The sequence below is a fragment of the Sinocyclocheilus anshuiensis genome, unplaced genomic scaffold (assembly GCF_001515605.1).
Source record: "Sinocyclocheilus anshuiensis isolate Anshui unplaced genomic scaffold, SAMN03320099.WGS_v1.1 scaffold51, whole genome shotgun sequence".
In the NCBI taxonomy this organism is placed as follows: Eukaryota; Metazoa; Chordata; class Actinopteri; order Cypriniformes; family Cyprinidae; genus Sinocyclocheilus; species Sinocyclocheilus anshuiensis.
In genome coordinates this window covers 2,210,898-2,236,359 of record NW_015548296.1, presented here as the reverse complement: position 1 = coordinate 2,236,359, position 25,462 = coordinate 2,210,898, and the positions used below count along the sequence as shown (strand labels likewise).

The 25,462-nt window shown below is 36.6% G+C and overlaps 3 protein-coding genes across 4 annotated transcripts in view; 1 reads left to right on the top strand and 2 right to left on the bottom strand.

Moving 5' to 3' along the window:
* Positions 1 to 5,630: 5,630 nt before the first annotated feature.
* On the bottom strand, positions 5,631 to 8,456 carry LOC107655953 (solute carrier family 2, facilitated glucose transporter member 9-like). Its single transcript, XM_016443588.1, has 8 exons — positions 8,425 to 8,456; positions 7,904 to 8,052; positions 7,623 to 7,810; positions 7,359 to 7,469; positions 7,134 to 7,235; positions 6,984 to 7,059; positions 6,456 to 6,583; positions 5,631 to 5,816 (listed from the first exon to the last, which is right to left on the bottom strand). Exons 1-8 carry the CDS (start codon positions 8,454 to 8,456, stop codon positions 5,631 to 5,633), a joined length of 972 nt encoding a protein of 323 aa, XP_016299074.1.
* On the top strand, positions 8,397 to 14,771 carry LOC107656032 (26S proteasome non-ATPase regulatory subunit 6). The gene is made up of 8 exons (XM_016443685.1): positions 8,397 to 8,656; positions 10,036 to 10,241; positions 10,863 to 11,008; positions 11,099 to 11,318; positions 13,857 to 13,965; positions 14,165 to 14,333; positions 14,412 to 14,489; positions 14,586 to 14,771. The coding sequence occupies exons 1-8, from the start codon at positions 8,512 to 8,514 to the stop codon at positions 14,680 to 14,682; spliced, it is 1,170 nt and encodes a 389-aa protein (XP_016299171.1). The 5' UTR covers positions 8,397 to 8,511; the 3' UTR covers positions 14,683 to 14,771.
* A 2,368-nt stretch (positions 14,772 to 17,139) lies between these two features.
* Positions 17,140 to 25,462, bottom strand: part of LOC107656031 (ataxin-7-like) — a 40,422-nt gene continuing 32,099 nt past the window's right edge. Inside the window, exons 6-14 of one of the 2 annotated variants that reach the window (XM_016443683.1) lie at positions 23,598 to 23,841; positions 23,161 to 23,447; positions 22,964 to 23,046; positions 21,886 to 22,154; positions 21,547 to 21,739; positions 21,152 to 21,273; positions 20,194 to 21,068; positions 17,988 to 18,130; positions 17,140 to 17,889 (exon numbers count right to left, since the gene is read on the bottom strand). In XM_016443683.1, the coding sequence (XP_016299169.1) occupies positions 17,872 to 17,889; positions 17,988 to 18,130; positions 20,194 to 21,068; positions 21,152 to 21,273; positions 21,547 to 21,739; positions 21,886 to 22,154; positions 22,964 to 23,046; positions 23,161 to 23,447; positions 23,598 to 23,841 (2,234 nt within the window). In that variant the 3' untranslated portion in view covers positions 17,140 to 17,871. The remainder of the gene's footprint in view (positions 17,890 to 17,987; positions 18,131 to 20,193; positions 21,069 to 21,151; positions 21,274 to 21,546; positions 21,740 to 21,885; positions 22,155 to 22,963; positions 23,047 to 23,160; positions 23,448 to 23,597; positions 23,842 to 25,462) is intronic. The other variant, XM_016443684.1, reaches the window with a different exon arrangement.

Here is a 25,462-nt window from a genome sequence, read left to right as displayed (position 1 = left end):
TTCCCCTATCAATCAGATTATTTCAAGTTTATACCACCCTTCAGTCCAATTGAAAGTTAATTCAGATCAGCTGAGGTGTTTACATGAAGGCTTTTAGTCTGATTGAGCCATCAGCAGGATTGCTAACAAATTAAACATAGCTATGTATTTGCAAAGTGTATACTTAACTCATATCTGCCATTTTTAACACCTAATAATTTGCCAAATACTTTTCTGTTTCACTTTAAATAAATTATTACGATGTAGTATTAAAATGATATTGTTGTGTGTGAATCATCTAATTGTTCAAAATAACTGGTGTCATTACTGTTACTGAAGTGCAGTGCAGACACTCTTCTGGGTGTTATTAAGAGCCACAATTAGGGAAAACTGCTTATAATTATACTGCTCAGCTGCATAGCCAGATTCAATTCACAAGTGCTTTACAATGCTTCAGTGTTACGACTACACATCACAGCATCCCATGCTCCTCAATAAGATGTGCCTGGAGCGAGAACTTCCTCAACTGGCCCTCGTGTGTTCAATTAGATGGCGATAGGCTTTCAGGAGTGTTGACTATTTAAAATTAATTATTTGATCATTTCCCTGCTGCATTCTGTTAAGGTTCATTTGTGCAACCCTGAGCAATGTTAACCAAATGTTGCAATGAAACTTAAGTAACAATAGATCTTTTCTTCCATGCTGGGATGTACATCCAGTTTATCAACAAAGAAAAACTGACTTGATTGGAGATAAAATGAATAAGTCTTGCATACATCACCGGAGAGAAGTCCAGTTACAACTTGATTTTGATTGCATATGCCATATGCAGTTCAAAAAATGTTTTAAGAAATTGAACATATTAATGGATGAATTGTTGAGTATAAGATCTATAACAAGCATTTAGAACATATATAGGGGAAATTTCCATTCCAGGTTTTTTGTGATATGCAATTTTATAATAGAGCGATACATATTGACAGTATGTTTAGTCACTGTTCCATAAAGAATGAAAAGTGCTTGAGCTGCCAGCTGTTGCTATGGTTACCATGGCAGGCAAAAGTGATTTTTTACAAGTGCCTATTTATCAGAGAAATATGTGACCTGACTAACTTGGTGATGACTGAACTCAGACAGCAAGAATATGTTATGTTAGAAAAAGATGTTAGATCAACAAAGATGGGGGTGGAGCTGCTAGATACATTGATTTTATGTTGATTCAATGTTTCTTTATAATTCAAAGCCCATCCTTGTATACGTTTTGAGATTTGTTGTTCATTCAGGAGATGAACATGGCGCTTTAATTTCCGTCTGCATGATTGTATGCATTAATGAGATTCTCATGACACCAGCTGGATGTTACGAGTTGTATGCCAAAAATATGACATCAAACCCCTTGAGGGTGTTATCATTTCAGATTCTTTAACTTTATAATGCAGGTTCGATTTTTTATTAAAACAGATTTCATATGAAAGTCACAAAAAAATGGGTCTTGGAAACCCATACATTATTCATTTATTTTGCTACTTTCAAATGAATGTATATTTCATTGTTTTACCCTAGACCCAGTATTTCAATCTTAAAATATGAGAATGTAAAAAAACAAAAAAACAAATATAAAACCGATGATATGAATTATTACATGTTTAAAACTGACAATCTAAACAACAAATAAAATAAACAAACCTTTTTTTTTTCATTTAATTTATTAATTTAGCTAGCTCTTTCTATCAAACAAAAGCTAAAGAAACACACAAATACATAATATATACATGTGATATTATTCCTAATATCTACCATTAGTTGTGCTGCTAGTAATGTATTCACTATGAATTCAGTTTACTAAAAGTTGTCAAAATAATACTTGGGCCTATGAGGTTCTGTTCAAGCCTGTGCCTGTAGCACATTTGAATCTCCTAGTTTCTAACTAAAATTAGGTCATTCCCATTAGGAAACTGATTTGATATACTTTGGGTGTTGTGGGATGTCCATAATCATTGATAGTCAGTTAAATTAATCCTCCAGTTAATCCTGTGAAACAGCTGAGGCGGTGATAAAGCATCTAGTTATGTCAATCATTACTGGTCTGTGAAGTTCACACAGTACCTATTAAACTGCTAATGAGGCTAGGAAGCCCCATACAGCCTGTCCGGGACTGGTAAAACAGAAATTCCCTGACCTCAACCTTCACGGGGTTCTACAACCCCAAAGCCCCTGCGCAATAACATGGGTGGGCTGATTCAGTAGGGTCAACCTCACTTAATAGTTCAACTATTTGCATTATGATAGAAATGGAATGAAGGCAATCTTGCAGAGCTTACAATGCCATTATAATGTTTGCTTAGGGCTGGAATACACTACATGATTTTTATTCTGACAGATTTCAGAACACTAGGCATCACTTGCTGACTTTGTAAATTACTGAGAAAAACAGGACATCAAATCCTGAGGATTGAGGATCACACACTACCGGAATTTCAGGTGATTCTGAAAACAACAAACTCAAGCAGAAACACGTCACGTTGCTAGGAGACGCGTGACAAATCAAAACAATATGAGCTCTAAAAACGGCTCGAAATTTCAAACGTTTGATTTCCTTTAACTGGATGGAAATATGGTCTGAAGCGAAAAAAAAGTCAAGTCTGTGTTTATCAGACACGACACAGTTTTCACTGAAATCTGTCAAATCAAATCTGCAGACTGGCTTTGAGTTTCGGCAACTAGCTTTGACTCATCCAGACTGTAAATCGGCGCAAAGATCTGGACAAAAACAAACAAACAAAAAATTTTGTGTGAATTCCATCCTTTAGCTAGTTAATGAACAACTAGCAGGTCATGTAAGAAATAAGCATGGGTTACTTCAGACATTACGTAATGTAGTTAGACATTGTTCAGTCACTGAGAAAGAAAGAACAAAAAAACAAGAATAAAGAGGTCCTTAAATGTTATAAGGTTTTCTGAGTGGTAGTGAAAATAAATGAAGCAAAACATTTTTTTTTTAACCTGTGAAACTTCTCTTACACTAAAAAATGCTGGGTTAAAAAGGGACAAACCCAGCTATTGGGTTGTTTTGACAGATATACCAAAACACACACACACACACACACACACACACACATATATATATATATATATATATATCTCCATGCTCAGGAAGCCATCATGCATGTAACTAATTTAAAATAGCACGAATGTATTATCAGAAACAATGAGCCATGATACAACACGTATTACCTACAGCTACAATACACTCAATTCAAATCAAATCCATTCTGCTCTGTTTGTTTCCATTCAGAAATGCCCATACAGCAACCTGTGCTATTTGGACACAATGACAACACACAAATCCATTACAACGAACACCACATGTCTACACTGTGATGCTACCGCAGCTAAATTAAACTATTCAGAGCTCATAATCCTCGGATCAGGAGGTCTCAGGACTGTTTAACATTCATAGAGACATTCATTTCTTACTCACACATAGGAGATAATCCCATAGTGCCAAAGGCCCCATGATTTCCAGCTGCAGCACCAGTCATTCTGCAGACATTAATGACCTTACTGAAACATGCCCATCTGTGCACTTACACACATGCTAACGCTCATTTACTGGGACATGTTGACGATCCATATTAAATCAGCTGATTATTGCATTGAATTTTACATTTTCTTAATTCTAAATGGTATTTTTACTTTGTAACAATATATAAAATATTGTCATATCTAAATGTATACAAATGTACATTTATTTATTTATATTTCTTTTTTTATATTATAATTTTTAGCTATATCATCCAGCCCTAATGTATACTTTGTACTGCATGTGTTATAGTTCAAATGGGTGTTTTAAAAGGTGAAAGTGACTTGGTATATTGTGTCATGATGAATATTTGCTTTGCACATTAACCTTGTGATGTCAAAGTCTGAGTGCATCTGCTTCTCTAGATTAATGATAGATTTCAGTTATACACTTGACAGGACGGCACCTGAACATTAATAACAAGCTGCAGCTAATTATATTAACATTGTCTGACCGTCTCTTCACAGATTCCATACCATTATATCATTTGCCTTGGCGTATTGGCCTTTGCGTATTGGCTATTATCAGTGTGTTCAGCCCTTAATGCATTTTAGCTCTTTTAGAATTGTCCACCACTTAAGCCAAGGACACTCAGAATTAACAAAATCCATATGCAGAGGACTGGTGTCACATTGCAGTGAACATAATGTGTTTTTCATGAGATCATGACATTGGCATTGTGATTGAGAGGTGATTAACTAATGTTTTAATGTTAACGTCTCAAAGGAGATCCTTTGAAAAAAGTACTATCGTTAAAAAGCTTTGCCATCACAGAATAAATTCATTTTGAAAATATATTAAAATAAAAAAAAGTTATTTTGAATTGTAATATTTCACATTATTAGTGATTTACTGCATTTTTGTCTAAATAAATGCAGCCTTGGTGAGTGAAAGAGACTTAAAAACACATGAGAAACAATCTTATGACCCCAAACTTATGAATGGTGGTGTATATAACTCATTCCACTTACTGTATTAGCAAAAACCAACAGCACAATGGACTAGAACAGTACGCAGCTGAGATTTGCACATACAGTGGAGTGGCCTATATTTTAACCCCTTCTATCCAAAGAATGTGAAAAAAAAAACAGAAGAACTGCATTAACAGCAAAGCATTTCATTAGACAAAAATGAGTCTGCTTCAAATAATGGGAGACTACATTTTTTGTAAATTGTAGTATAAAAGTCACGGCATAGATAGGTCAGAAAATAATCATAATAAAGTAGGCCTAGTCATTTTCACTCAAGTACATTTAAAAGAAATATTACTGACAGCTATATAGTTAACATTCTCGTAAAATATTTTTTTATGTAAAAGCTTAATTGGCAATAAAGAAACGTGCTTCCAGTGTAGCGTTGTATTGTGTTGTATGAATTTGCAGATGAACAAATCTTATTATTAAAAGCTAATCACACCGCAGCCTGCTTTACGGTAATTCTGCAGTGAATAAACAGCGCCATCCATTGGCAGTTAAAAGTATTGTCCCATAATTTAAAATGAAATTATTTATTATTTTTATAAACCCAGCTATTGGGTTGTTTTGACCCAGCGGTTGGGCTGTTTTGAACCCAACCACTGGGTCAAAACAACCCAACCGCTGGGTTTGTCCCTTTTTAACCCAGTACTGGGTTATATTTAACCCAGCATTTTTTAGAGTGTAAATAAGAGAACATGCAGATCAAATAACAGAATAAGTTTCGTATTTCACATTTATTCATCCAACAAAAAAATAAAAAAAAAGTCTAGTATAGTGTCTTTGGTAAACAGCTCTCTGGTCACTAAAATATATTGACCCTTATCCCTGTTGAAAAAAACCAGCATATGCTGTTTTTTTCAACAGGGATGGCTACCGGTTTTCTCAACAGCTGTCTTTTTCTTCTCACAAAATAACTTAAATCAATATTTCAAGTGCATTTATTTATTTATTGTTATATTAAGTAGGATAATGTACCATCATCTGGCCATTATTGCTAAATAAACCCAAGCAGTCTGTCCTTATAAATATAATGTTGATAAATATGATAATTTAATATTTCTTGTGGCAGTCCATATTTACATCAGTATACTTTACAGCTTGGTCTCTAAGCACAAGACATCTTCTGTGGAGGATCCACATGCTCTGATGTTCTCAAACTCTTGGGAAATCTCAAGGAGAGTTTTGCCTTTTGTTTCAGGAAGGATGAAGAAGACATAGAGAGCGGCTATCAGACAAACGCAGGAGAAGAGAACAAAGCTCAGAGACTTCAGAGCGGCCTGCAGAAACATGGATGAGAACGTGGCCTTTTGTTAAAGTGAGATGACAGACAGCAGAGCAGTTTCATTGGAGCAGTGAAAAGGTGTGCTGAAAGCCTGGTATTACACATTGTTCAAAATGAAGACATATAATAGGGCACACATAAAAGAATCATTCTGTATTTTAGTTGGTATTTTATGACAGTATAAAATAAAGAGAAGAAAAACTCTGAGAGATTCACAATACAGTCGTAATCACTGTATGCTGGCAAAAGCTTATTACATAAACCAATAATCAAACATCTAATAGCAATGACATTTACTGATGCTGCATTTGTGGAGAACAGGCTCACTATATATTTTACTGTCATTAACGTTTAAAAGTGGCTGAATCCACAAACATTGCTTTATATTTAAAGACATGTGGGTCATTCTATCTAAGGTGAAAATTGCTATTTTGGCCCCACTCTACAAAATAGTGGATTACTCCGTAAATATACTTCCATGGCATTTAATAGTTTGGCTTTCTTCACTATACATGTTTATCTTTCTTCAAAAAATTTTGGACAAAATTAAAAATTTGAGCCAGGGACCACTGGTTGAGTTGAGACGTTCCGACCCACATGTTTTTTTATGGTATTGGTATGGTGCTGGACTTACAATAAGGAATGGGAAGATGAATCCAAGCATTGTGAATCCCAGCCAGCGCAGGAAGCCGATAAACACAAATGCAGCCGGGCGGTATGACTGGATGAAGATCTCATTGATGAGTGATGGGGCTACTCCAGCTGTTCAGATCAAACTGGTTTGAGTTGTTGGCACTGGCTAGTCAGTTTATAATGAATGTAGTATGCGCTTATCATAAGCAATATAAATGTTGTAGAATACTGTTGTTTTGAACACAGCAGCATGATTGCAAGAGCAGTATTGCTTATACAGCTTTGCTATATATGCTTTGTTTCTATAAAGGCGTGTTGTGCATGAGAAGCTGCAAAATAACATGCGCAATGGTGAAACGTTCTTATACCACATATTTACATAGAAAACAATGAAAATGAAATTCAAAAAAGCGTTTTGTGTGCACAGCCCCTTATATACAGTACTGTTATTGTTGCTTTTGGAATGCCATGTGACCAATCAGATTTGAGGATTGAAACTAAATGTTGTATAAATATTTCAATAGTTTACCTGGGCCTCCCCCATAGAAAATAAAGAACAGGAAAATGAGGATGACAGTGGTGTATGGAATCACAGAGCTGTAGTCCTGGAGACGAAACAGAGATAAGGTAATAAAGTTCTGTTTTGATCGCTGTGAGCTGTTAAATGATAGAGACTCACCTTTAGGTACAGGGTGACAGTGATTAATGCCATAATGGCCGACATTCCCCCAAACCCTCGCCACATCAAGGCTCTCCTCCCCACACTCTCAATAAACAGCCCCTACACATGCACACAAACACACATGGGCCCCATAGATGAATTATGACGTTCCTCCACCACAAATTATGCCAGTTTGATTTCAGATTACACACTTTAATGTGCGCCTCTCTGGAGCTTACTTACACAGGTTATGGAGATGAGGACTTCTGATGCTCCGATGCCCAGAGTGACATAACGGATCTTGTCCACTGGAATACCCACTTCCAAAAAGATGTTGAAAGAGAAGACGGTGATCTGTGAGCAAGAAGAGTAGAAGATCACAATATTTAGTATATAGGTTGTTCTGTAAGGATGTCTTAGATACTTTTTGACAACACAATGACATAAGACACATTTCTATTTAGAAGCATAATTTGGTGTATTGACAATAAATGCTAAATGATTTACAGCAGAGATGCCGCTGAACTGGATGCATCCGTTTATGACCAGCATGGAAAGGACCTGCCAGTGCAGGTGTTTGTCTCTCAGCAGATCCAGCACACTCTTGTTGTGCTCCTCTCCAATGACTGCCTGTTCTGCTAACATCTCCTCTATCTCCAACTTATAATCGCCTGGTCCCCACAGACACTGCAGTGCTGCCGATCAAAACGTGAATGATATGTGATTTAACACAAAAGACGTTTACAATGACATACAGGGGTTGATCAGTTACTGTAAATGTAATGCACCTTTTCTGCACTGTTGAGTGTTGCCTTTCTCTATCAGAATATATCGTGGAGCATCAGGGAAGAATGGCAAGATTGCCAGCTGGACCACACAAAAAAACGCTGGGATGCATAGAAGAATGTTCCAGCACTCTTCACGGCCAAGAATTTCCCTGTGAATAAAATTAGAAACTTAGCTCAATTCAAAGAAATATTGCGTATCAAAAGATTCCTTTCCTGAAGCCAGATCTATTAAAGACAGATGAATCAAACATTAATGGTGGCATGAAATTAAAAGTTTGGAATAATTCGGGTTTTTTTTTTTATGTTTTTGAAAGAGGTCTCTTGTTCTCCAAGACTGCATTTATTTGATCAAAAATACAGGAAACATTGCGGAATATTATACAATTCAAAATAAACCCTGAAAACCCAAATATAACATACAACCAGATGAGGGCAGTGTTATTATTTTTGTTACGTTGTTTGACTTTGTTAGACTGTCTTTTCCCTGCGTCGTTGTCTCGAGCAAGAGGAAGTGAATTTACCATTTTTGTTGTTTAGATTTCCCCGTAGTCATCGTTGTCAAAACCTAGACTCCCGTCCTTCTCTGGATCTCTTTTAACTCTGCAAATATGCCTTTGGAAAACCTGGAGGAAGAGGGTTTACCTAAAAACCCCAATCTGAGGATAGCTCAGCTGAAGTTTTCGCTGACTCTGAATGATCACAGACGGGATGCTAAAGTGTGGAGCGAGCTGATGGACGCCATCAAACTCAACAGTGAGTTCATTCACTCACACATGCTGCTCGTTTAGCATATATATGTCTACGTTTCTGTACCACTGCAGGAACGTTATATGCACGAGCTTTGTAATTTCCCTGCCTCTTGAGGTTTCGTTAGCTGACAGGCTAAACCAAGTAGCACGCTAGCTCATTATCTGCTAATGTGTTTGGTTGTTTTCATCTACACATTTCGTCTTCTGGCACTTTTGAATGCCCATTGTTAGTTTTCTTAATTGCTTTATTATAATATAATGTAAACCAGGGACCGTTGTCACAGTTTACGTTTATTCCTGAAAGCAGTGTTGGGTAAGTTACTCTAAAAAAGTAATTAATTACATCTTCAACAGTTTAATTAGATTACTGTACAAATCACTCTCTCCAAAAAGTATGTAATTACTTATTTCTAATTGCTTTCTAAATCCTATGTCAACCTCGACAAGTTAATGATACAATGATAGCCATGAAATGGTTCTTTTAATTCCTTCACGTAACTACATAATTCTGGTCACACTTTAGATTAGCGTCAAATTCTCACTATTAACTATGATTTTTGCCTCAAAATACTCCTAATTACTGCTTATTAATACTTAGTAAAGTAACGTTAGTTGTAAAGTTTAAGATTTGGGTAGGATTAAGGATTTAGAATAAGGTCTTGCGGAACAATACATTAATATGTGCTTTTTAATTAATAACAAACAGCCAATATCCCAGTAATATTCATGTTAATAACCAACTAGTCAATAGTGAGAATTGGACACTAAAGTGTTGCCAATATTCTTATTAACTCACCAAAGTATTTAAAGTGAGAAGGGTACATAAAAAGTATGCATTTTAAGGTTAGACTTTAAATTTTGAGGTTAAATCCACTATTGTATTGTGTATAAATGTTCTACAGTCTATACGCACATTAAATTCAATTACATAAGAAGTAACTGAAATTAAATTACAGAAAAAATAAGAGTAATCCCTTACTTTACTTTTTCAAGGGAAAAGTAATTAAATTATAGTAACTAATTACTTAGTAATTAGTTACACCCAACACTGCTTGAAAGTAATATAATGTATTGACACAAACCGTCGAGTCTAGATTACAAAAATACGTACATTTTGAATCACTGTAGTAACACATTTGTGATGGCAATAACCTCCAGTAGCAGTGTGTATTCACACTATATTAAGTAGGTAGTCACAATGGAAACCTGCTATTAAATCATTAATGTTGGCCAACAAAACACTATATTGTGTAATCACCCATCCATCATGTATGTACTTGTCAGATCACTGTTTCTCTCATATCTAATGATACTTACTCAGAATTAGATCTAAGTGAAACACCTCAGATGCATATGTAATGATGTTGTGATTGTGTTTTGTAGATATGGCCCCGTACTATGAAGCCCTGTGTAAAGAGCTGAAATGGCAGATGGACACGGATCTGTTGAGTAAGATGAAGAAGGCAAATGAGGATGAACTGAAAAGGCTGGATGATGTTTTGGAAGATGCTGAGAAGAACCAGGGAGAGAGTGAGATCAGAGATGCCATGATGGCCAAAGCTGAATATCTCATACGCATCGGTGACAAGGTGGGAATTCAAACCATACATTCGCTGTCACGCTAAATAATAAATCATGTGCCGAAATGTTTTTGAAAGAAGTCTCTTATGCTCACCAAGACTGCATTTATTTGTTAACAATACAGTAAAACAGTAATATTGTGAAATACGTCTATTTTAATATATTTTGAAAGAAGTTTTATTTCTGTGTTCTGTGTTACTCCAGTCTTCAGTGTTTTCGGTACTTTACTCGGAAAGACTCCAGTCTTCAATCCTTAAAAAATCATTTTAATATGCTGATTTGGTGCTCAAGAAATATTTATTATCGATGTTGAAAACAGTTAATATTTCTAATGCTTAATATGTTGTGGAAACCATGTTACAGATTTTTTACAGGTTTCTTTGATGTATAGAAAGTTCTAAAGAACAGCATTTGTTTGATTTAATTTCATGCTTCCTGAATTAAGTATTAATTTCATTTGACAACACCAAAAAAAATCTTACTGGTCCCAAACTTTTGAATGGTGATATTTATTTTTAAGTTTGGTTACATACGTCTATATATTTGATTTTCTGCTTTTTATCTGTTTAGCTTCTTACACATATATTTTATCATTATATCCATTGATAATATTTCTGTCTTTCATTTAGGAAGGGGCCCTGACCGCCTTCAGGAAGACCTATGACAAGACTGTTGCTCTTGGTCATCGCTTAGATATTGTTTTTTACCTGCTGAGGATTGGCCTGTTTTATATGGACAATGACCTCATCACCCGCAACACTGAGAAAGCCAAAAGGTACAGTATAGGGTACAGACTTGTTTATTTAACAAATGCATGTCACCCTCGAATGTCGGCCTGACACTTGAACTCTGCATGTATGAACAGTTTGATTGAAGAAGGTGGTGACTGGGACCGGAGGAATCGCCTGAAGGTGTATCAGGGCCTCTATTGCGTGGCCATTCGGGATTTCAAGCAGGCAGCGGAGCTCTTTCTGGATACGGTGTCCACATTCACCTCATATGAGCTTATGGACTACAAGACGTTCGTCACGTACACTGTGTATGTGTGTATGATCGCACTCAAGAGGCCGGACCTGAGAGAGAAGGTGAGATCTAGCCTAAAAACACAGTTTATGTACAATACCTTTCAAAGGTTTGATGTTTGTTTTTTTTGGAAAGAAATGTAATCTCTTATTCAATAAGGATACATAAAATTTATCAAAAGTGACAGTAAAGATAAGATTTAAATTAATTGCTGTACTTTCTATTCATCAAAGAATCCTAAAAAAGTTTTGCACACAATATAAAGAGCAGGGTTGGGTACCGAACTCGGTACTTTTAAGGGTACCGACCGAATTGCGTCGGTACTACCGAGTACCGATTCACGTTAAATCAATCGGTGCCACATTTCGGTACCTGAGAACGCATCTGGGCGCATACGCTACAGAGAGAGAAAGAGACCCTGTGACGTGAGGTCACCTTGGGATTATAAACTAAAAAGAAAGAATGACGAGTTGATTTTTCTTACCAGAATTGTGAGATATAATCTCGGAATTGCAAGAAAAAAGTCAAAATGGTGAAATATAAACTCAAAATTACTTTTTTATTATTTTATTCCATGTCTTGAATAGACTGCTACGTTAAAACGGTCATTTTCTGCCACCAGATAGGCTCCGCCCACAAAAACGTCATCACTGTTTGCAAACACTGAAATTGGTCTATATGACCGCATGAAGACAAAAACTTAATCTCCAAGAGCTGCTGTGAGTCACTTCGCAAGAATTTTACCGTTTCATTTGAGAAAACTAGCATCATCATACTGTATACACAGAAACTTCATGGCAACCTGTCAAAATAAAAGTATGGTTTAACATGTCACAGAAATATATTACTCTTGTATTACGTTTGTACAGTATAATGTACATCTTTAAATATTCCATTTTCTATCAAATTAAAATAAAACAATTAAATTATAATAATAAATATTACAACCAGATTAATCACTTAATTGTAGAAAAAAAAATACAATTATTAGCCTATTAAAAAATCTTTTAAAGGAATATTCACACAATTTTTCTTCCATGTATTAATTTCAACAGTAAACCTCTGTTTGTTTGCCAAAAAATAAAAGGGTTTAATTTTCATTTGATTTTAAAAATAAATGTTTAATGCCTTCATTTGATTTTCAGAAAAATTAAAACAAGAATTTCTGGGGGGGGAAAAAGAAAGAAAGAAAGAAAAATGTGTAGGGCCCTATTCTTCAAAATGTTGAAATTGAGCCTTTTGGACTTATTTTTTCACTGAAATAAATGTTTTTGTATGTTAATGTAATTACACAGAGAGTAAAGTACCGAAAAAAAGGTACCGTTGGGTACCGGCACCGAAATTCAGGTACCGGTTAAAATGTTAACGGTACCCAACCCTACATGAGAGACCTCTTTAAAAATATGAAAGGAAAAATAATAATAATAAAAATCGTGCCTTCAAAATTAAAAAAATAAAGAAATAAATTCTTAAAGGGATAGTTCACCTTCAGTTGCTGGTTCCCATTGACTTACATGGAGAAAAAAAACCCCACTATGCAAGTCAATGGGTACCAGCAACTGAAGGTGAACTATCCTTTTAATTTTAAAGATTAGAGATCAATTGAATTAAATAATCATTGTTAATGTCATGATTTTAGACCAGTCATTAGAAAGCACAATGAAACCGGAATATGTCTAAATGTTTTCAAAATCATTGTTAAAACATCATTAAAAAGTTAACTTTGACAGACCTAAATATACATTTTACATTGTCTCCTCATTTACCTTCTATCACCCCCTTAAAGGAACACTCCACTATTTTTGAAAATAGGCTCATCATTTTTAAACTGTTGAGTTTTACCGTTTTCGAATCCATTCAGCCGATCTCCGGGTCTGGCGGTAGCACTTTTAGCTTAGCTTAGCATAGATCATTGAATCTGATTCGACCGTTAGCATCTCGCTCAAAAATTACCAAAGAGTTTCTATATTTTTCCTATTTAAAACTTGACTCTTCTGTAGTTACATCGTTTACTAAGACCGACGGAAAATTGCGCCTGCTGCACCCATGGTACGGCAGCAAAGTTCCTTGATTATTACGTCGGAATGCGAGTATAGTTCCTAGCCATATCGGCCTAGAAAATCGCAACTTTTCATTTTCCGTCGGTCTTAGTAAACGATGTAACTACAGAAGAGTCGAGTTTTAAATAGGAAAAATATAGAAACTCTTTGGTCATTTTTGAGCGAGATGCTAACGGTCTAATCAGATTCAATGATCTATGCTCTGGACCCGGAGATCGGCTGAATTGATTCGAAAATGGTAAAACTCAACTGTTTAACTCTAGGGGAGTTGGAAAATAAGCCTATTTTCAAAAATAGTGGAGTGTTCCTTTAAGGCTGCAGGACCACAGTTTGAAAACTGCTTTATTGAATCATATCTACAAGTTTATATTTAATGCATTTTGCAGACACTCTTATCGAGAGCAACACAAAAAGTTGTCTGCTAGGAAAGGACTTCCTGTATATATATTGCCAAAAAAAATTTACCTAATAAAAACAATTGATTCTTAATAGTAATAAATAGCTTAATGCATGAAATGATAAAATCTCGTCTTCTCTCAGGTAATTAAGGGTGCTGAGATCTTGGAGGTGTTGCACAGTTTACCTGCTGTCCGTCAGTACCTCTTCTCTCTCTACGAGTGCCGTTATTCTGTATTCTTTCAGTCATTAGGTAAGTGAAATATTGGCACAGCAGACTTTAAAGAACAATTGAGGAAACTGTTATTGCTTAACTAGCCACGCTGTTTTAAGATTAATGTTGTAAGCTGTTATTTATTTGCAATGTTTATTGAACATACTTCTCTAAGTCTGCTGGGCTGTTATTGTTTAAAATGTTTTGGTCAGAGTTTCCATCCGTTTCTCTTCTGTAGCTCGAGTGGAACAGGAGATGAAGCAAGACTGGTTGTTTGCTCCTCATTACCGTTACTATGTCCGAGAGATGCGCATCCTGGCCTACAGCCAGCTCCTGGAATCCTACCGCTCTCTAACGCTGGGATACATGGCCGAAGCGTTTGGAGTCAGCACAGAGTTCATCGACCAGTACGCTCCCATGGTCATATAAACAACTATGTAAACGTTCATTATTTTATGCTCACTTTGGTCTTTTTCTTTCTCAAGGGAGCTGTCACGATTTATTGCTGCAGGACGTTTACATTGCAAGATCGACAAAGTCAATGAGATTGTGGAAACCAACAGGTGAGGACCTTAATGTTTGTGTGGACTAGTCATTTAAATCTCTGTTGGTTATTGTTAGCTAAATGCATTTCTTGTCTTTTCCCCTCCCCCCCACAGACCTGATAGTAAGAACTGGCAGTACCAGGAAACCATAAAGAAGGGCGATCTTCTGCTGAACAGAGTGCAGAAGCTGTCCAGAGTGATCAACATGTAGTCCAGCACGACGTTTGATCGATACTTGTCTTTTCTTGTGAACATGACTTGTTTTATGTACAGAATATAATAAAACTGAATTGGAGGAAACATCTGAGTTTGTCTTTGGTGTGCGAGCAACTGGAAAAAACTGAGGCTGACACATTTTTCTTATAAATAACTGTATAAATTATTTTTTTTATATTTACAGAAACTTGTTACAAAACAAATATACTATACAATCTTTAAATATTAAGTAAATCTACCCTACTGTTTGTTCATGAATTACATAGCAGCCAACACACAAAAGTCCAGCTGATCAAATGATTTTTGAATATGTATACAAAAAAAAGACAAAGAAAAAAAAATCTAAATATACACACTGGTACACAACTTTATATGTAGAGGCTTCTTCCCCAAAAAGCAAACTGCGTTTATCATCTTCGATTCACATTCCAGATCTGTGGTTTTTAATCAAACATCTTCACAAAGCTTTCAACATCTGAAAACAGTGGAGTTACAATTTCAAGGTAAACAGTATTTATCTGCCTAAAACACTGGTTGAAATCACAGACTTGGCCACAAAAATATCTATCCCCCTCGCTTTGAAAATTTCTATCAAAAGTAGTCATAAAAGAATACAAGAGACAGATAAGAAGCTTTTCTCATGTCATTGTCAAGTAAGTGTTACTCCTCTGCCATGCATTTCATCAATCAGAGTTACCGCTCTACTTGAAGGGGAAAAGGGCGATGTGTGAGATTCCTAGGCAGGTTTAAAAAGTTTCTAAACCCTTAACATTCAAGTACTGTGAAAAGAATACATGAAATAAAAAGCTCTGCCTTAACAACAGTCGATGAGAAACTAATTCAGGCACTTTCTTTTTTTTTTTTTCTTTTTTTTTGTCAGCATTAAAAGCAAATTAATAATTAAAAAGCAGTGTATCCAATTACAACGTTTGGCAACAGTGGTGCACATTTTGCACTGTACAACGGTTTTGTTCCCTCACTCAGTTAGAAAAGTCCTACAAAATACATCAGCCAGCCAGAAAACTTTTGCACAGTTAAACGGGCCATTTTGATCACATTCTCTGATCTCGTTGTTCGAGATGGGGAGGCATCACCAGGGAAAAGAAGCACTATTGACACCTAGAAAACAATATAGTATACGGTGGATGGTTTCCCACTACTGTGGCAACAATCTGTCTGGGGGAACTCGGCGTGCGACTAACAAGAAGCTGTGTTCAGATAGAGTGGCGTATTGCATTATCGGCTTGGCAGTGAACCACTTCTAATAATCTTAGAATGTTTCCATTTACTAAATAAATAATAATGATCTCAATTGTACCAAAAATCGTTTACGAAAATGCCTGTGCAAAAATACATCTCCATATGTACAATTCTTTAACAAAATATGTATTCTGAAATAGGGATACTTCAATATTTGAATTCGGTTTCGTGTGCGAAAAAGCCGAAGGGAAAAAATACACAAGAAAAAAACAAAACATGCTCTACTTCTCAGCAACCATTGCTGACTGACATCAGTGGAGTTCAGTAATTTACAGGAGTTTTAAAGAGAAGCCCCAACTTACACACACAGATCTCTTATGAAGATTAATGAGCCAAAGAAGGATCTATTGCGTTTAAGTTGATATTTAAATCAGAATGTCTAGCTACTAACCTCTTTAGGGTCACAAAGAACAAAAGCTTGTGTGGGATCAATGCAGGAACGTTCAGTCGCAGTATAAGGTAGTGGTTATTGGATGAGATGGTGCTGGCCAGACTACTGTTTATGTGTCTCACAGTATTGGGAGTCGTGTAGATGTCTACTCCATTGCTGAGATGATAGTGTGTCTGTCATGTTGGTCTAAGGCTCAACGTCATCTAGCCACGAGCCCCTTTCTGAGATTGAAACGGCAAATAACGATACCATGCCTAAGACATCTTCACCAGGAAACTCTCCTACAATCATTTGAGCGAGACTGCAGATTTTAGTACATTAAGATTTCAGCACATGCTTCTTTAGTGCTACGATGGGTACTGGAGGAGGTGAAACGTCACCTGCCGTCTCTCATTTTGCTCCGACTGGAGCAATTTTTGCATGTGCTAAAAGGTTCACTGAATCAAGCCCTTAATGTACCTAAAATATCTGTGTTGTCCAAGGCATGGTTTTTAAGAGGATTACAGTGTTTTCTGGAGTTTCAAGAGACGACTGTTGCTCAGGATTCAGTAAAGACATGCTAGGCTACTAGCATGTCTAAAAAAAACTAGTGCTTTAGCTAATGCAAGGTGTTCAGAGTTTGATTTGGGGTTGGACTTTTTTGTAAAAAAAGAAATTGCAATAAATCAGCCTAAAAGAACTCTCTTTTAGCTTCTCTGAAATAAGTAAAAAAAAAAATCCCCTTGAAATAAAAATCAAATCTAAATGAAAACTTTTCAAAAATAAATGGAAAATGGTATACTATAAATATGTTGTTCTGTTTGCTATACATTTGCTAACCTGTAAACAAAATGTGGTCTAAAAAAAAATGTATAGTTTGCATAATCTTTAAGTTTAGGTTGCTCATGTTGAAACTCCACTCCTGTCATGTCTATCTGCAGTGAGTGTAGCTCAATCTAATACAGCCTTCCAGTGAGAGATCAGGTGTATGACTAACTTAAGTTGACTGTGTGTCTACTTTAGGGATGTTCCTCTCCTGTACACCTCCTCCAAGGCTGAGTAGGATTACAGTTTCCAGTATGTCCAGCATGTTCTCGTATGTCCGCACCTTCAAGCTAACATACCGAAGAATATCGGTAAAGCAACTCATCTTGTTCACGTCGCACATCCCTCCTATGCTTGGTAGTGTTGGCGAGGCTACGCACCAGCCCAAATCTGTACCTTCCGACCCCAGCGCAAGTGCTCAGGCTGGGCAGCTCATGATCTACGAAGCAGGCTTTGTACCCAATGGTGCATTGTATAGATTAATTATAACCTCCGACAGGAGAACTATATCTCTCTGGCTTATTATCCTATCCCCGGAGAGTGCCCCTGCATGGCTTTGGGAGGAAATCCTCACGAAGGACATCAATGGGCCACCCAGTGTGCATTCCACCCTGAGGATTGTGGGAAGAGTAAGAGAAAAAGAAGGCCTCGTGCAGAGTGACATGAGGGGGCTGAGGGAGCTCTGGGTCCAGCCTACTGCTCAGCATGCTCAGAGCCTCCTCACCTGTGTCAGGGACGAGCCTTTGGCTGTGAGAAACACACACACAAGTACGGAAATGTAATGTCTGAGAGGAAAGAGATGATATTACATTCTAAACTAAAACGAGGAAGGAAAACAAACTAACCTGATGTATGTGTGAATTGTTAGGGAGCCCTGGTGGTCCAGGTATAGAGCGAGCGTGCTTGCTGTGGATGTTGTTGATTGATGGAGACTTGGCCATTTTGGGCCTGCCAGGACCTTGTCCTCCTCCCCCTCCTGCTCCAGACACTGTCAAAGTCATTACAAAATCTGAATAAGAGACAGCACTATGAAATCAAGCAAACGGCATATAATAATGTCAAGTCTACAAGTGATTTTGGGATCATAGTGTTTTAGGACTTGTATAACGATGTGAATGCAGAAAAAAGTGAGATTGATCAGTCTGACAGTTCTGTATGATCTCTGTTCAATTTTGAAGTAAACTTTGAAGAGTGGTGAAGTGTAAAAAAAACTTGAATAGAACTAAACTGAAATGAAACAATAGCAAAATTGTAACCTGAAATGAAAAAGCAACCGATCAAAGTAAAAACTGAAATGATACAGAAACTGGATTAATACTAAAATGAAGTAAAATAAAAACTGGAACAAAACTAAACCAAGATGAAACAGAATTGATACTAATGTGAAATGTCACAGAAACCAGATCACAACTGAACAGAAATAGAATAGAAATAGAAACTAGATTATTACTAAAAATACATTAGACAATGAAAAAAGGATTGAAGCCAATTTGAGATGAAATAGAAATTTAGATTGAGACTAAACTGAAATGAAACAGCTAAATTAAATTAACTGAAATAAAATATAAAATGGATAAAAACTAAAAAGGCATTAGACAGTCTGGATTAAAACTAAACAAAAACCAGATCAAAGAAATTAATTTGAATCTAAAACTGGATTAACACCAAAGTGAAACAGAAATCGGATCAAAACTAAAATCAGATTAAAAATAACGGGATTAAAACTAAACTGAAATAAATCAGAAACCAAATTAAATCTAAATGGAAAGAAACAGAAACTAGATCAAAACTAAACTAAGATGAAACAGAAATGGGGTTGATACTAATGTGAAATGACACAGAAACCAGATCACAACTAAATTGAAATATAATAGAAATAAAAAATAGAATATTACTAAAATGACATTAGACACAATGGAAAAAAAATGACTGAAGCCAAATTGAGAAGAAATAGAAATTTAGATTGAGACTAAACTAAAATGAAGCAGAGAGCAAAATTAAATTAACTAAAATTAAATAGAAAATGGATAAATACTAAAAAGGCATTAGACAGTCTGGATAAAAACTAAAAAGAAACTGGATCAAAGAAATTAATTTGAATCTAAAACTGGATTAACACTAAAGTAAACAAATAAAACTCAAACCAAATTAAATCTACCTGTAATAAAGCAGAAACTTGATTAATACTAAAATGAACTGAAATAGAAACTGGATGAAAACTAAAAGATGAAAAAGAAACGGGACTGATATACTAATGTGAAATGACACAGAAACCAGATCAAAACTAAACTGAGATTAAACATAATGGGATTAAAACTAAACTTAAAATTAAAACAGAAACCAAATTAAAACTGGAATGAAACAGAAACTGGATTAATACTTAAATGACATACAGAAATCTGGATTAAAACTTGAAAAGTAAACAGAAACTATCAAACATAAACTCATTTGAATCCAAAATGTAAAAAAAAAAAAAAAACTAATAAAACTCAAACCAAATTAAATCTACCTGTAATAAAGCAGAAACTTGATTAATACTAAAATGAACTGAAATAGAAACTGGATGAAAACTAAAAGATGAAAAAGAAACGGGACTGATATACTAATGTGAAATGACACAGAAACCAGATCAAAACTAAACTGAGATTAAACATAATGGGATTAAAACTAAACTTAAAATTAAAACAGAAACCAAATTAAAACTGGAATGAAACAGAAACTGGATTAATACTTAAATGACATACAGAAATCTGGATTAAAACTTGAAAAGTAAACAGAAACTATCAAACATAAACTCATTTGAATCCAAAATGTAAAAAAAAAAAAAAACTAAACTAAACTGAAATGAATAAAAACGGCATTTAAAACTAAACTGAAATGAAAAAGAACCTGGATTAATACTAAAATGACAGAGTACTGATTAGAACTAAACTGAAATTAAACAAACTGAACTGAAACCAAAATATGATTAATCAGAAACCAGATTAAAACTGAAATGAAACAGAATCTAGATCAAAACTGAAATGAAAGTAAAAAACAAGGTTTATGCACCTGTGCTGTTGAGGCTACTAGAGCCAGGTGAGCCCTTCCTCCTTTTGGCTTCCAGACGTGAATCTGCATGATGATCGCTGCTCTGGTGAACAAATGGCCCGAGCGAGAGGGTGGAGTCACTGCTGTTCATCACTACGCTCATGCGTTTAATGGACTCGGCTGGGCTGCCTGAGGGAGGGCCACGTCCTGTCGACTCCTGCCTCAAGCTCAAAGAGTTGGCCCTGCCTGGGGTGCAATTCACCCCCACGCTGTAAACCCCACTGTGGGATGACGACAACGTTGATGACGATGAAGATGAAGAGGGGGTGGAGGCAAGCGAGGTGTGGTAGGCGCTGCCAAGGCTGCCCGAGTTTACCGCACAGTTCTTCTTAAAAGATGAGGATGAGAAAGAGTCAGAGGTGTAAGTGCTATGGGTGGTAAGCAGGGAACAATTTTTCCGCTTCTTGCCTGAACTGAGACTACCGCTGATGCTAGTACAGCTGTTAGCACTGCCCTTGACGATAGAGTTACTTAGGCTGGAGGATGGCTCCCGAGCCTTAAAGGACTTTGTACCAGATCGGGATTTAAGGGGTCGGTTGGAGCCCAACGAGGGTAGCGAGGACGAGTGGGCTGAAGGCATCTGGGGTGATGAGGCTGACACTTGTCTAGAAGTGCCACTGTAGGCGGGCTGCTCAGTGGCAGAGGCTTGTGGAGAAGAGCGGGCGTTCAGGGTGGTGCCATATGACAGGACTGGCTTGCTGTCATAAGGCGGTGGTGAGGACAAGCTGAGAAACCCTGCAGAAATGGAGGAGGATGAGGAAGAATGGGAGTTTGTGCTTGTCCGGTGAGAGGTTGTCGGTGTTGTTGCCGAGTTCTCTAACGCTAGAGGGATTTTCCTACAAAGTAAATGCAAGAAATCATAATAAGGATTGTGTTTAATGGAGAAATGGAGAAGTGGGAAGGGTCTCAACACACTTACTTCCATAATTGTGAGTTGACATGCTTGTCCAACATGGTGGTGAGAGCACATCGTACTTGATCCCAGCGCCGGTCGAATGCATAACAACCTCTACCGTACAATCGACTTCCAAAAGTGCAGAACTGATGAGAGGCAGAAAAGGAATTGCACATTGGTACTTGGTACTGAACATTCTCAAATCAAGGTTGACTCAAACATACTTTAAAGAGGGTGGCTCAACACAAAATTGGATTCAAATAAGGCCCTGGATATTCATATAAACTTGTTTTAAAACAGCTTAGTGATTCAAAATGCAAGTGACTTTCTAAACAGGCACTTCAGTTTGAGAAATTCACTACTTCAAAAAGAAAAAAAACTCCCTAATACTTTAAGATCACAACGTTTCTTATACTTACAGCAGCTGGTCGTGGGTGGTAACCTGAATAATGGCAGTCCAGTTTCTCTGTGCCCTCCTCTCTCTCCTCGTTCTCCCCCTCGTCACTGGAGAGGCGGCTGGTCTCTGTGCCAACAGGGGCTGGGTGAGAATGGTGGGCCTGGTCGTGGGCCATGGCTGGGTCTCCTCCACTGTGAGAGTTACTGCTGTTGAGTCTGAAGACACAGAAAAGCACCCTAACATTTGCTTTCGTTGTCAACCACCCGAACAAAGAACAACTGGAGGTCTATAACAAATTTGGCTAATCAATCAAAAGGAAGCCGGTTTAGAGTAAATAGTGGGGCAGGAGGAAGCAACTCACCGTGGAAGCCCAGAATTATGAGGTTTGGGTTTGCTGTGGGGCAAAGGCTTGGGGGCATCGGCAGTGCCATTGCCATGTGAGACCGGGTGAGGGTCTTGTGAGTTGCGGGAGGGGGGAGGGTGAGGGTCCCTGAGAGGGGGTGCTGGGTGTGAAGGGTCCAACCTGAACTGCAGCTCCTTGTCGCGCGCTTTGCTCTTGTGCTCAGCGAGAAGCGTGTCAAAGCGTTGCCGTCGCCCGAGCACTGCCCTCCTCTGGCTTATGGAATGTGTCTGTGGATAAATGTAACAGTTCAGTCATTCAAAGAAATTTGAACATTAGGGAGGTCCTAGGTATGCAAAATACACTGATGACCATACTGATATCGGCCAAGATCATTCTGTTTAAGAAGATATTTTAAAATAAAATAATTCTAGGATAATATTTGACCTTTTTTTAGTATATTATTAGCATTATATTGCTATATTAATATATTAAGACAATATTCAAAATAATAAATAAAATACAATATAATAACTGACCCTTATAATTTATGGTATATTATTAGTATTATATTGTCATATTATATTAGGACAATACTCAACAACAACAAACAACAAACAACAACAATATAATATTTGAGCTATTATTTTTATATATGTTATTAATGCTATATTGCTATATTACATTAGGACAATTAACAAAATAAATAAATAAAAATAAAAAGCTCACACACACACACACACACACACACACACACACATATATACTTGTATTAATGCTATATTGGTATATTATTTTCAATAATGTGTTCAAAAATAAATTAAAACATCTGAGCTTACTATTTTTGTTATATTATTGACACTACATTGCTATATTATTAGGGGAATACTCAAAAAATAAAATAAATTACAGTATAACATCTAGACTTATTTTGCCAGGTTTTAAGTTGGATTTAAAAAGTCTGACTGAAAGTCTGACACTTGAAGCTTTAGTGTGAAAGATTTTTTTTTATACTGATTATTGGCAATAACAAAAATAATAACTGCCTATTTGTATGGGCCAAATTAAAATGTCCAAAGTGCAGTAGAAGGTGGCATACCTTGCATGTTAAGGATCTTGTGCATGGCTTACGTGCTGTCATATCCATAACCCCACAATGGACATCTGGATTAAACTCTCGCTCTGATTTAAGGAAAAAATCATAACAGAACACACAAGTTAAAAAAAATAGTTTTTTCCCCTCAGAATTTTCTGTGTCATAAATATACAATAGCAGCAGAGAGTATAAACATTCACCTTTTCTCTTGTACAAGGGTCTTCTGCTACTGGCACTGCTGTTGTCCTGTTTCTTGTCTTGGGATGAGAGGTGGCCCTTTCCATTGGGGATCTGACCAGGGGCCAGCTGTGGAGCCTTTGGTATGGAGGGGAAGTTAAGGCCTGACTTCAAGGGAGAGGTGCTCACAGTATTGGAGGAAGAGGAGGAGGAAGAAGAGGTGGGCACGTGGGGGAGTTTGGGTGAAGAATCCACCTTCAAATGGACCTTCTCTAGACCTTTCTCTGGACCTTTGACTGCAGGGATTGGGCTGCGAGGCAGAGAAATAAATAGTCTTATATTGTACCAAAGGTGGGTGTGCTTCAGATTACATCTTTTGTGTTATGCAAGAATGGGCTGCTTATCATAACGAATTTACACATTAAATTCACTTACACTCCATCAAAACACACATACACACCTCTCTTCTTGCGGCACCCTATAGGGGAAGTGAGGCTTCCGGTGAGGCAGCTTCTCTTTGGTTGATTTGAAGTAAATTTTAGTGGGGGCGTTGCTGTTTGCACTGGAGGGGCGTGCAAGTGTACTACCACTAACAGTCCCGACCCCGACTCCACCCCCAAGGCTGCCCTTATTTCGAGAGTTTGCAAATGCAGCAGAGACGGCATAGCTGGATGGGGGCTTGCTGCTGGAGCCGTGTCTTCTCTCTGAGGGTTAAGAAATGTACAAGATTTTACTCTTTGAATGCACAACATGTTGACTGCAAAAGCCAATAAACGTACAATAATTTTTACATTTTTATTCAGATTTTTTTTTCATTCACTGGTAGTGTTTTTTTTTTGTCTTTTTTTAAGTTTAGTTTAATATTTTAAGGCCGATAGTTGATATCTGTTACCATTTAAAGAAAAAAAAACTTTATAATTTCTTAAGTCAAGCATTATTGCCATCTAATGGCATTTTCATTCTTTAATGCAGGTGGGTTGTAATGGTTTCATGATAACTAAAAATTTTACTTTAAAGTTATGCGTTTTTACATTTTAGTTAGTTCTGGAGTGTTAAAGATTTAAATTTAGTTGCAGTTTTTCCCCAGTTAACAAATAACAACTCTGATATCTACAGAGTGTAATGTAAAAATGAAAAACATTTTTTGAGTTTCAAAAAATAAATAAATAAAAGCAAAGGACAAACAAATGCTTAACTTCTGAGTTTTGACAGAGTTTTGGACTAAAGAAGTCTTCATCTGGCTTCGCACTTTGTCCAAGACATCTATTTTAATGGGTAGCTGACCTAACCTGCAGTTAAGCTAAGTAGATTAATACTTAGACACACATAGAGACACTCTCCTCTTCTAAATACACACATTTGCTTTCTCTCTGTCATAATTACAAGACACAAATGTGCATGAGCATTTTTAGTCAAAAGAGTGAACCGCTGTGCTGCACTAACAAATGCTCTGGTCTTTCCATACTTGCCTGTCAACAAGACACACACACACAGTTCTGTTGCTCCGGCCCAGCGTTTGTCACTAAGCCCTCCAGCAAACCGGGGGCAAACACAAGCGCACACACACAAACAGTCTAGTCTTATGTCTGGCCTGAAAAAATAACACCAAATAAAAATAAAAGAAGGACTAGGGCTGGGTTTTGACACAAATTTCACGATTCAATTCGATTCTCATTCACAAGCTTGCGATTCGGTTCGATTACCAATTGGATTCGATTCGATTTAATATTGATTATTTTGGATAAATATCAGGTACAGTACATGCCAAATTTTCTCAAGGGAAAAAAAAATCTCTCAGCTAAAGCTGTAAAATATAGCTACATGAGAGTCAGTTGGTACTACATTACTATAATATTGAAGGTTAAAATTGACTGATTTGTAGGCTAATATACAACTGCTAAAATTACACTTAATAAACTTTTTAAAATAATAAAGTTACAATTGCATAATAATAATTCTACTTCAATTCGGGTTTTTTTTTTAAATATAAACATTTAAATGGTGGCTGTCAAAAAAACTTGATGGATTTATTCAAACAAATAAAACATTGAAGAACAGTAAAAATTATAATGAATATGTTATATGGTGCATATATTTAGCAAAATGCCCCTCTCTATAGTTTATTTTTCTAGCTTACTAATGAATTTATGGTCACAGAATATGTCTTTTCTGAGGTAAATGTGACGTTACGTGACACATTGTTTACAAGCTGTTATATCGATGTCTTTGCGCGGCCAAAACACTAATTGAGAGATTACATGAGACAGGATAAGGAATGTAAAGTTGTACTCTTTATTTTAACTTACCTTCGGATGTTTAGTCATG

Bases quoted from the DNA above. Each gene is read 5' to 3' on its own strand.
- LOC107655953 (XM_016443588.1), bottom strand. From the start codon at position 8,456: ATGACTACGGGGAAATCTAAACAACAAAAATG. The intron at 7,811-7,903 runs GTGCATTACATT...TTTGATCGGCAG, and splicing joins CACTCAACAGTGCAGAAAAG to CACTGCAGTGTCTGTGGGGA. The intron at 7,470-7,622 runs GTAAATCATTTA...TCTTGCTCACAG, and splicing joins AGTTCAGCGGCATCTCTGCT to ATCACCGTCTTCTCTTTCAA.
- LOC107656032 (XM_016443685.1), top strand. From the start codon at position 8,512: ATGCCTTTGGAAAACCTGGAGGAAGAGGGTTTACCTAAAAACCCCAAT. The intron at 8,657-10,035 runs GTGAGTTCATTC...TGTGTTTTGTAG, and splicing joins GGACGCCATCAAACTCAACA to ATATGGCCCCGTACTATGAA. The intron at 11,319-13,856 runs GTGAGATCTAGC...GTCTTCTCTCAG, and splicing joins GGCCGGACCTGAGAGAGAAG to GTAATTAAGGGTGCTGAGAT.